The sequence below is a fragment of the Gossypium hirsutum genome, chromosome D08 (genome assembly GCF_007990345.1).
Source record: "Gossypium hirsutum isolate 1008001.06 chromosome D08, Gossypium_hirsutum_v2.1, whole genome shotgun sequence".
In the NCBI taxonomy this organism is placed as follows: Eukaryota; Viridiplantae; Streptophyta; class Magnoliopsida; order Malvales; family Malvaceae; genus Gossypium; species Gossypium hirsutum.
Window position 1 is genome coordinate 4,289,622 of NC_053444.1, and position 12,438 is coordinate 4,302,059.

The 12,438-nt window shown below is 30.2% G+C and overlaps 2 protein-coding genes across 2 annotated transcripts; one reads left to right on the forward strand and one right to left on the reverse strand.

The window, feature by feature from the left end:
• The first annotated feature begins 3,276 nt into the window (after window positions 1-3,276).
• Window positions 3,277-6,158, forward strand: LOC107916751 (ADP-ribosylation factor-like protein 8c). Its single transcript, XM_016846120.2, has 6 exons — window positions 3,277-3,586; window positions 5,015-5,096; window positions 5,178-5,210; window positions 5,298-5,419; window positions 5,556-5,717; window positions 5,790-6,158. The coding sequence occupies exons 1-6, from the start codon at window positions 3,549-3,551 to the stop codon at window positions 5,905-5,907; spliced, it is 555 nt and encodes a 184-aa protein (XP_016701609.1). The 5' UTR covers window positions 3,277-3,548; the 3' UTR covers window positions 5,908-6,158.
• Window positions 6,159-8,884: 2,726 nt separating this feature from the next.
• On the reverse strand, window positions 8,885-10,845 carry LOC107930467 (plasmodesmata-located protein 7). The gene is made up of 2 exons (XM_041099580.1): window positions 9,979-10,845; window positions 8,885-9,186 (listed from the first exon to the last, which is right to left on the reverse strand). The coding sequence occupies exon 1, from the start codon at window positions 10,813-10,815 to the stop codon at window positions 10,000-10,002; it is 816 nt and encodes a 271-aa protein (XP_040955514.1). The 5' UTR covers window positions 10,816-10,845; the 3' UTR covers window positions 8,885-9,186; window positions 9,979-9,999.
• Between the last annotated feature and the right edge of the window lie 1,593 nt (window positions 10,846-12,438).

The window sequence follows — 12,438 nt, forward strand, 5'->3', positions numbered from 1 at the left end:
TCAAGGATATGCAATCTTAGATATGATATGCAATCTTAGAAGATATGATTTTGTAATCTTAGAGATTTAATTTGTAGATACATTTTAATCTTAGCCGTTGATGTAATTAATCTGTACCGTTGGATTTGGGGAGGCTCAACTATAAATAGGTGCCTCTCCCTTCATTGTAAAGGGGAGAGTTGGGAGTAATAATAATTCTTAAGAGTATTTACTCAAATTTCTCTCTCTCTTGCGTTCTTATTTTGTTGATTTATGTATAATTTATTTATTGATTTGTAGATTGTTGATTTCAAATCTCTTTTTCCCTTATTATTCATTTTCAAATTCATTATTTTCAAATTTGTTTACATTTTATTTTTCCTTATATTTTTTTATTATTTTTTATTCATGTCCATGAATCGTTTTTATGTAATATATATTGTTTTATATATAGTATACGTATGCTTATATATATTTTATACATATGTTTTTATTTTTATTTTACTTCCTAACTTTTATATACATATATATACATTTATATTTAGTTTCAATTTTTTTTTTACTTTTGTATATATGTACATGTATGTATTTATATATTTTTCTAATGAATATTTATATATATATATATACACGCACATGTCTATGTTTTTTATTTGCTTAAATACAAACTTATATTTTCAACACATATGTTATAATATATATATATATATACATATATATATTTATTTATTTTCATAAATGCATTGTATATATTTTGTTATAAATTCTATAGTCCAAAATTTTATATGTAAACCCATGTGTATGTCTTTTATTCTTTATAATTTCATGTATATATTTTGTACCTTTTTTCTCTTTATATTTTTTGTTTATTTCCTTCATTTGCTTATTGATTTATGTTTTCATTTATATTTTGTTCATTTGATACTTTACATGTCGTTGTTTTTTATGTACATTAATTTCGTTTATTTCTATGCCATTGTTGTATTTATTATTGTTTTTTACACTTAATGTAGCATTACATCATTTTTTTACTCGATTTTAAAATTTTCAAAATTGAGATAATACTCGTATTTAGGATTTTCAAGAAAATTGAGTCCTAAAATATTGAGTTCCAAATTTCTTCGTTAAATCTAACAATCGAGAATTGCTCATTAATCAAAAAATAAAATGAAATGCTTGTTGTCGGGAATTTAATATGTTGTATCCTAACGTATTGGATGTGACGTATTGATTTCTCGAGACAAAGATTTTAAAAAAATAATAATAACAAAGGAAATATTCCAAGTTTAGGATTTTGAGAAATTGTGCCCTAACGTATTGGGCCGCGATTTCTTTATAAATCTTCAACAAATGAATATTCTTTTAAATTTTATTACACGAGTATTTTGGACTAATTCATTTTTGAGGAATTAGAATGTCGTGCCCTAACGCATTGGGTGTGACATTTTCTTTCTCCGAAATGATAAGAGTCTTAATAAGTAACGTTTTTTAAGTTTTTATTAAGGATCATATTTTTAAATTTTTGACATTAAGACACTAATTAATTAACTAAGTACCAATTTTGGGCGTTACGAGGGTGCTAATCCTTCCTCGTACGTAACCGACTCCCGGATCCATTTTTCTAAAACTCGTAGACCAAAGCTATTTTTTAGGTGATCCAATCACACCTCAATAAAATATTGGTGGCAATTCCCAATTTTTATTTTTTTAAAGTCGACAACTAATTTTTTTTTCAAAATAAAAAATGGTTTCGACAATGAGATTATTAAAAAAATAATTGCTCTTCAATATGTTTTCTTTAGTGTAATTATTCCATTTTAAATATTAATAAAGAAATTTCAACTGGTTTTCTAGGTTTGGATATTAATGATTTAAATGTTTTTAAGGTTAAAATATGAAATTGGTCTATCTACTCTTCATAAACTTAAAATTCAGTCGTATTTTTATTTTCATGAATTTAATCTATCCATTTTTGGGTTTCAAAATTCAAGTTCAATTGTTAATATTGTTTTTTTTTGTTCAATTTGTTGGTATGATATTTTGAAATTAAAAAAAAAATCACTTTGTAGCAATGTAACTAACAAAATGATGTTCTAACGAATAATTTTAACACTGTTAAACATTTGGACGTAAATTTTAGAATCTAAAAAATAAAAAAACTAAATTCTAAATTTAGATAAGGATTTATGACATATTTTAACCTTATCATTAATCAACTTATTCATAATTAATTTCTATTTATATAAAATAAAGCATGTAAAATCAACAAAAACAAATTATTAAACTATAATAAAGCATGAGTTTAAAGAAACAATTAATTATTATTTGAAACAATCTCATTATAGATTTTGATCAAATCTGCTCTTTTTGATACAATGTGGAGAACTACTCATAGCTCCTCTCCAACTCATAAATAGGAAGAAAATACGCTTCAACCTACGTCCTCCTGCATCAGCAACAATACTCATACTAATCGAACTAAAACTCAATCAACAAATATTGATTAATTTTACCAGTTATTCCTCGCAAATGACCCCCAAACAAATTTCGCGATCTCACAAGAAAAGTAGTTTGCGTAAATCCCATCAATTTAATCTACTTAAAATTTTATCAATAATGAATTGGAATGTATCAAAAGGGGCCTGCCCAAATACTTCCTTAAATCATCAGCTCTCGAAAAAACTAAGGCTCACATTACACTCACTTTATGTCTTGAAAACTTATAGAAAGTATTCAGTAACATGATCTATATTTGCTCGACAAGAAAGAATGAGGTTGTGGATTTGAGCTTTACAATAAACTCGTCATTCCAAAGCAACTGCATAATTAATGACGAGATGCAATTCATGACCAAAATGATTAACTTAACAAGAAGCAGTGTCTCTTTCATTGAATCATTGAAGAAGTCTCTTCGAATTCTATCATATGCTTAATCTAGATCCACATCGATAGTCATTCATGTTTCGTAACCTTTACTGGTTTGCATAATGTGTATAACCTCTTGAATAGCTATGATGTTATTTGTTTATTCCATCCGATAATAAAATTAACTTGATTTGGACCAATAAGTCTTGACATGAAAATTCGCAAGGACGACGTCAGGGTAGAACTTCTTAAAATGAAAAATTTTAATTTTAACCCTTTAAAATTCATATTTTTTTAAAATTGGCATATTGTAAAATTATACTTTAGTCCAAATAATAAAATTTAAATTTTATTCAAATTATAGATTAAAAAAAATCACATCAACTAAATTTAAATGCTAATTAATTGAATACCGACAAGGTTATGTATGCCATACTTCATCAAATAATCTTGTTATGTAGCTTAGTTCATCATCATCATCATATATATAGCGATAACCACGTAAGGTGTTGTTTACAAAGACAAAACTAGGGAAAATCGACACGTTCTAAAGAAAAGACAGAGACGTTTCTGGTCGGCGAAGTTTCCTTCCTTACCTTTCTTGTTCCCTACTCCTTCCTCTTCTTCTTCTTCTTCTTCTTCTTCTTCTTCTCTATTTCCCCTTCTTTCTATCTCTCTCACTCTGTCTCTGCAATTTTCTGAAAATGGGTTTGTTGGATTCACTTCTCAATTGGCTCCGCAGGTAATTTATAGTGCTGCCACTTGTTTGGTTGCTTAGAAAGTGCTACTTAATTGCTTCTCTCATATTGCTTCCCTTAAAGAAAACTGTGATTTAGTATCTGATATGGGCTTCAATTCTGTTAATTACTAATAGTTTGTGCAAATAAATCCAAGTACAATATGAGATTGGGGGATTAGGGGAATTGTTTTCTTTAATGAAAATTTATGGTTTGAATTTATAAACTTTCAATTTAGTTTAGTAAGTATATATTTTTTTCGAATTTAGGCTTGATTACGTCACTAGGAATAACCGGGAGAAATCCCGATATTAGTTCTGTATGACAATGTGAGACTGGGTTATAATTTTCTTTTGCCGTGTTTGGCTGCTGGGAAAATCGCAGGATTTTAATAAACTTTACATCTCTTACTTTGGACTAAACATTTGATTATAGATTTGTAAAATTTGTAAAATAGACACTCCCCATCAATGAACACCATAACTTTTTTTTTAGAAATACCAACTACTCTAATGGTTTTGACTAGCTTAAGCTTCAAACTGCTCGAAAACATTTGATGTTGGTATAAAATATCCATTCTTCGCCATAGTGTGATTGCAAATACTGGTGTGGTAGTTGGAAATATAGTTGATGTTTAATGTCGATTTTCTAATACTGTTGAAGGTACTATTTGCATGAGACAATTTGTTCTTTGAGATTCTATAGTCGAAGCGAGTCAAGGCAGTAAACTTCTTAGTTAAATCAAATTCTTTTGTTATGTTTTAGCTTTACATTAGTAACTCTTTACTAATGTTTTAAGTGTACAATAAGAAATAACTGTTAATCTGCAAGTGTTTTATTGAAACTCGGTACAACTAGACGCTGTAGACATTTTCCGGAGCAGCTCATTCCGAATTATGAATTATACAATAGTGATGTTAATAATTTAAACTGTTAACCAATATAGGACCAAACAGTTTTCTTTGTTTCTTTGGTTTTCAGTAGTCATTAGTTCTCGTATGTTCTTCAATTTTTCGTCACCCGATTGTCCTTATGCCTGGAATATAGGCCATGCCATCTAGCTTCTTTCTCTTTTGGGTAAATTACAGTAGAGGTCACCCAATTACTGTTTTTTTTTCTTTTTTGGTCACCCTGCTATGAAAAGTTACAAAATGCTCATCTACCAATTCAATTTTGTCTTTTTTGGTTACCAACTGATTAATGCAAAAATTAAAACCCAAAAATTCAAGATAGTTGGGTGACCAAAAAAGACAAAATTGCATAGTTGAGTGACCATTTTGTAACTTTTCATAGTTGGGTAACTACTAATGTAGTTTACTCTTCTTTTATTGAGGTAGTCGTTTTGTAAAATCATCAGACCACCACATTTCATTGTATAATTTGTTCTGAAATAATAGTAAGTCTATGCTTCTTTCTGAGTATCTGTATTGCAGCTTATTCTTTAAGCAGGAAATGGAACTATCTCTCGTCGGTCTTCAGAATGCAGGAAAAACATCTCTTGTTAATTCCATTGCTGTGAGTAACATGTTTTTTTCCTCTTTCTTCCTAAGCATTGTTAATGGCTTTATCTGATCTTTACTTTCGTATGTTTTCCAGACAGGGGGCTATAGTGAAGACATGATTCCCACCGTAGGTACCTTTTTATTTAGACTAATCAGATATAATGATTCTCCTTGAGGATATCTTAAAAGAAAATTCATCAAATGTGGAATCTAGGTTGGATTTAATATGAAAAAAGTTACAAAGGGAAATGTGACGATAAAGCTTTGGGACCTTGGAGGGCAACGAAGGTTTCGTACCATGTGGGAGCGTTACTGCCGTGGGGTCTCTGCTATCGTGTAATGCTTTCATTCTCGTAATCTATTATGTTTATGGTATATCAATTAACTTCTTTCAGTTTGGAATGAACACGTGCAAACGTATTATTAGCATCCTTTTTGATATACTTAAATCACTCATTTAATATAATGGCAGATATGTAGTTGATGCTGCTGATAGAGACGGTGTTCCGATATCCCGAACTGAGTTACACGACCTCTTGACAAAACCTTCCTTGAGTGGAATTCCTTTGCTTGTTCTTGGTAACAAAATTGACAAGTCAGAAGCTCTTTCGAAGCAAGCTTTGGTGGATCAGCTGTAAGTTTTACAAGCTTTACAATAAGACAAAACTTGTTTATCTAAAAAATGTGTTTTTATTTCATTTGATAGAGGTCTGGAATCAATCAGTGATAGAGAGGTGTGCTGCTACATGATTTCATGCAAAGATTCCGTAAATATAGATGTCGTCATCGATTGGCTAATCAAGCACTCGAGATCCGCCAAATAAGCAGGGGTGGAATGTTTTCTCCTATTTTGTCTCCTTGCAGGTGAAGGAAAGGACCCGTGTCTACAAGTTGAAATTATTCATTGAAATTCCCTTCGATTTATGTTGTGTGTGATCCGAACAAGTTTTTCGTGAACTGCTCGAACGATTTAGGCCTAGCTTGGATGTATGATTAATGCCCCCTTTGCAGAATATTAAGGGAGGCATTAATCTCCTTTAATGGAGTCCAAAGAGTGAATTAGTTTTTAATGTAAGTTATGATCTACTTCAGTGTGATTGGTGTCCAAATGTGTGTCTTGTCATGAAATGGTTATGGGAGACTTCCCCCAGCTAAATTCCAGATATCAAAGTGAATTTGGGAAAGGGTCACTGGAAACAGATTCATATACCACACCTGGGAAAAGTACAATTCAGCGATGAAATTGATCCATTTAATAATAGAGGGATTAATTTGATTTAGTCCCTATAATACTAGATGCTTTAGTGTTCAACGGTGAAATATTGGAAAATATAATATTCTCAAATCATTTAATAGTGAATTTGACTATAAATATAAATAGGAAAATATTTTTTATATTTTTTTACGTTTAATTTGTGAAAAATAATTTAATTAACGGAAAATAATTTACGGGTGAATAATAACTAACTCCTGTTTTTGAAAATTGATTTTCCTTTTGAAAGGGTAAATAATTTTTCAGAGAAGAGCTGCTTATGACTATATTGATATTTATATAAAAATTAACTTGAATCAAGTCAAATATTATTAAATTAATAATAAAATTTTAATTTTAATATTTAAAGTTATTAAAATATTGATATGAAATATTATAATTTTCAATATTATTAAATATACAATTTTATATTTAATAATATAATAATTTGTTAATATAATTTATTATTTTAATAAAATTAGTTAATATTAAGATTTTATTTTAGTAACAAATTTCAGTTTTAATAATAATATTTTTATTAATATTTTAATAGTAAATATATATACAATTTATAAATATCTAGTCAGAACTGTTCTATAGATAAAATATAAATATTTTAATAATATAAATAAGAGTAAATGTTTAAAAATAGTTTAGTTTCATTTATTTCTTGTACCTTCATTGCTTATTATTAAGCCTATATAAGATATTAGTTATTGGTCATGTTTGACAATTGGCTGATAGTTGATAGTTGATTGCTGATTGCAGTTGTTTTCAATGAAACAAATATAACCTAATTTATATTGTTGTCGACATTATTAATTTTTAATTAACACTAGTTTCTTATTGAGCCATTATTAAATCTTTATACCCAATTGGACTTATCGATATAATCCCAACGCTTAAAATAAAAGTTTTATCATCATGTTTGGTTTCTTTTACGTGATTTTGAAATCTAAAAATATGATTTTTATATTTAAATTAAATTTGTCAAATAATTTATGTTAATCATTTAAAAATTATATTTAATGCATTGTAATATAACTAATTCCACTATCATTAAATTAACTTATTTTTTGCATTCCAACATCATATGTAAAATAAATATTTTAACTTTTTACTGTATTTTTTTTGACATTAATGCTAACTTGAAATTTAAAAAACTAACATTTTCAAAGACTTTTTCAAAACACTGTCTTCAAACCAAATATATTTTAGGAGCACTTTATCGACTACAATACTAATGTTAAACTAGCCTTAAGTAGAAAGGTGTTCCTAGGTCAGATCAAGCTCAAATCATATTTATTCATGGTATTATCATAATTCATGCTTTGTCTAACTCTTGTTGCCCAACCCAAAATATGAACATCAAATTTTTGTCTAAATTTGTTCATATTTGTAAATGGCTAACCTAATTGCAGTTTAGGCTCACTTGCATTTTTTAATCTTTTACGAAAAAATTGTGCTATTTTTAATTTAATATGTTTTTTTCTTGTATTAATTTTTTTTTGATATTTTTCATGTCTGTTTTATGATCCATGTTCAAGATTTGTAATTACTCCTTTCAATAATGTTGTCTCTAAGGTTTCGAACTTGTATTCTCCCCTTAAAAGTACAATGTGTTGCACCCAAACAGTTGGTTCTTTTATTAAAATTTTAAATGTAGACAACTTCATGTTTTTTAAAGTTATAGCTTTAAATTTTATGTCATCGAAATATAAAAATAAATTAAATCAAAACTTAACAATACACTACCTAATTGAAAAGGAGTTCAACTAGGTCAAGTTTAATCATTAAACATCAAAGTTTAACTTTTTGTCTAAATTCATTTTTTAGATTTAATATTTCTATCCAAACCTTTTCATAAATTAGACAAAAATTTAAATTAAACGGGTAGTTAAACTTCAAAGTGTAGATTTAAATAATGGTTAAAATAATATAAAAAGTAACCCTGTGTTTGGCCTATTGACTATGCACACACCATAAATAGACAATCCCTACAATTCGAATCAACGACATGAATTTTATGAAATCACTCTCTCTCTATATAAACAATTATTACAATTCGAATCTATGGATTGTTATGAAACCACTTTGTATATATATTGCTATAAAAGATGTTGATAATGACAATAGAATGATCGCAAAAATAAGAAAAGCAAGAATACAAGTTTTACGTAGAAACCCTTTTGGGAAAAAGTTACGGGCAGAGAAGAAAATATTCACTAATATTGAAAAACAAATGATACAAAAGGAGTTTCGCCTACATCTATTTAAAGGTTGAAAAACCTTATTCTAATCAATGTCAAATAGAAGAAGTGTAGTTCTATACGGATTCTACTTGTGCGGCATGGTCCATACTGTGAGAGCCGGAGATCTCCTTATTTTACCATCGTATTTTATTTATTTAACAAGTGATGAGATTCAGGTCACACAACTCAAACATATATATATAATTTTTACCATTCAAATCAATGATATGAATTGTTATGAAATCACCTGTGAAGTAAGCCTAGTAGGAATGATTAAGGAAGAAAACTTAGAGTATAAGGAAAAGATGAATGGCATTCACATAAAAAAAAAAGAAAGAAAAAAGAAACACCATTTGAAAGAAGAAAAAGAAAGAAGAAACACCATTTATGCACCACCACCTTTACAAAAAAGAATAATATCCCATTGTTTTCTCACATTAAGACAAGACAGCTTTGTTAAGTGGAAGGGAAGAGTGCCCCTTTATCCTCCTTTAGTTCTTCATAATGGACACTTTTTGAAGACAGCAACCTTTCGTGAAATAAAGTAAAATCAACTCTGCCTTTCTTCTTCTGGAATTTCTTGGAATATTGTTTACCTCCTGCATTGCATTGGAACAATCATTTATTTATTTAAATCCGAATTTAATTTAATTTTACTAGAAGATTTTTTTGGGTTAATATATTATTTAATACTTAAATTTAATTTCAATGTTCAATTTGGTACTTGAATATTTTCAGGCCCTGTTATTGGTATTTTTTGGGCCCTAGGTAAAACAATAAAATGGGATTTTAAGCTCCTTAAAAGTTGAAAATTTTTTATTTAGGTACCTTAAAAGTTAGTAAAAACATATTTTGGTCCCTTAAAACTTAAAAAAGTTTTTTTGGGGCCCTTTAAAAGTTAGTAAGTTTTTTTACTTTTAAAAGTTAAAAAAAAAATTTGGGCCTCTTAAAAATTGAAAAAACAATATTTTAGACTCCTTTTAGCCTTAGACCTTAGGCGGCCCGTACATCCAGACGACCCCAGGGCCCGGCCTGACTATTTCTTTGTTCCATTTTGATAGATGAGTTTGGCTTTAATGTTTACTTTGCAGCTAGATCAAATGGCATCATGTAACCTAATAAATGTTTAACAAATGTGCTTTAGTAAAAAAATATAGGTACTTAATTGGGATAAAAAAAAAAGCATAAGTATCAAACACAAAGACTTAATTGGGATAAAAGAAAACTCAAATACCAAAGTAAATCATGTATAGACTTAATTGGGATAAAAGAAAACTCAAATACGAAAGTAAATCATGTATAGAATTGAGAAAAAAATTCAAATACCAAATTTAACATTAAAATTAAAATAAGGACTTATCTAAATAAAGTAAAAAAGCTTAGTGTTTTACCATTTCAGTCCACCACCTTTGTTAAGAAAGCAAGAAAAATGAGGAAGACAACAATGGCATTAGCAGCCAAAAAACCAATGAAAATGGCGAATTATGTCTTTCAGCTAAATTATCCCAAGCCCCAAAAGTGGAGAACCTGGCATAACACTTGCCCAAGTACAAATCGCCGTACGCCGCTGCTCTACATTCGGTTTTCAACCGTCCGATTGCTTCCGACAAACAATCCCGACAATCGTCGGCGTTAAGGTCCCCCACGCATTGAGCCAAACCCTGGACATCCCCTGACCCGCCCACTCTGAATGATCCACCGCCGTTCATCAACCCGTTCATCACCGCATCTCGACGGCCCACGATCTCCGATTCCTTGTCGTATTCCACCGACGGCCCGCACTTCTTGAACACCACGTTCTTATCCTGGACTCCTAGGAAGGTAGCGTTGTCGTACTTGACGAAGCAGCCTTGCAGCTGAACCGCGCCACCGCATGCGGATGGGCAATAGGAGCCAGCTTTGGTGATTGCACGGGCGACGCAGGTGGCGCAATCCGGCATAGAAAGGTCGCCGCGGCATTGGTAAAGGCCGTAAACAACGTCTTGGGGACTTGAGCCTATGATGGTGTAGGTGTTGTAGGTGGAGTAAGTGGCTGAGTTAACTAGGGAAGTGAATAGTGAGTTGAGATTGGACTCGAAGGGTGAGTTGGGTGTGTATTTTTGTTGAGAACAGCCTCCAAAGACGAATGAATCTGTAGATGAAGAAACCACTGTTTGGATGGAGAGAAACGTGAAAGAGACGAAGCATATGGAGAGCGAGAGTAGAGCATTAGCTGCCATTATCGCCATGCTTGGTGGTAAGAGAAGGAAGAGACTATATATATATATATAGTTATCATGCAGGTAAAATGTGCTATTAGTCCCTGTATTTGTATAGAATTTAAGATTTGGTCCCTGTACTACAAAAGTCCTACTTTTTTAATTTAAAACCTTAGTCCAATCATTATCATATTTGCCTCGTTGGTAGTTTTTGTCAATTTAACATGTTTATTCTCCATCAATTGTATGTCATGCTATATGATGATAGCCAAATCAAAATTTCAAGTTTTGACAAAATTTGACCCCAAAAAAAAACTTATGGTTTTAATGATTGGATTGAGATTTTTAAATAAAAAAAATTAGGACGACTTAAATTTTTAATTTTTTAAGTACAAAGATTAAATCTCAAATTTTATTATAGTATAAGGACTAACGACATATTTTAACTTTATCATGCGCTTGAAGTTTAAAATTAGTATGATATATTATATCAATTGAAACTAATTGACATACATTATTTACGTAAATAGAACATGAAAGATTATCATATTGTTAAAACATTAATTGTACAAAAAGTTACGAACACATGTAAAACAATTTTAAATTTGCATTAGTGTAGGTGGATCTCACCTTATAAATATATATTATTGAGGAGTGATTCACTTATATTTGTGTAAAATCTTTTTCATGAATAATATTTCAATAATCTTGTCGTTAAATTTATTAATATAATTGTACTCGTTATATAAGTAAAATTTCAAATCCATCTAACATCTCTATGATCTCATTCAAAAATGTCACATTTACCCATATATATATAGGTTGATTTAACAAAATATGCTGAAAAAAAAAACAATTGAGAAACTATGTTGCTTTTCTAAAAATTTATCGATCTACGATGTTTTTATTCTCTTTCCTGAAAACACATCCTATAAGGCGCATTTTCACTGATGTGGCAGTGAAAACGCGCCTTGTAGGACATGTTTTTAGGAGAGAGAATAAAAACGCATCCTATAGGGTGCGTTTTTACTTTGGTAATTTTTTTTCTTGCTATTGGAAATTAAAAGTTTGTAGATTTATTTTTGTCCGTATTTGAGATAGACAAGTTATAGTTTTAAGGAATGTTTGAATTTACGGTGGTGCCGTGGAATTGGGTGACCTACAAATTTCGTTTGCCATATGAGTATGGAGCCATCACTCGGGAAGCCGGATCACGTTGCAACTCAAGGTCTCAGTTGACGGTAATTATACAGTTTAAGGTTGAAGTGTAACTAGGGCCTCAAATTTACAAAGGTTATGCTATCAATGGATGGAGCATAAATGGGGCTATAGTTGATAGTGATTATGTAGGAACGACAACGAGTTCTTCTCATCAGAAGAGGATGCTTTATAAAACTCAAACATAAGTACGAGGAAGAAAAACGCAGTGACGTTTCAGTATAATCAAGTAATGTATTTTATCCATCACCACCGAATGAGGTGACCCTATTATTATAACCTGTGACAACACTAGGGGTGTAACAGATTATACTAACAAGGTCACTGCCTTCGGTGGAGATGGACAACACGAATTACTTGATTATATTGGAAGGCCCCTTGTGTTTTCCTCCCTCATGCTTATGTTTGAGTTTTATGAAGTATGCTCATCTGATG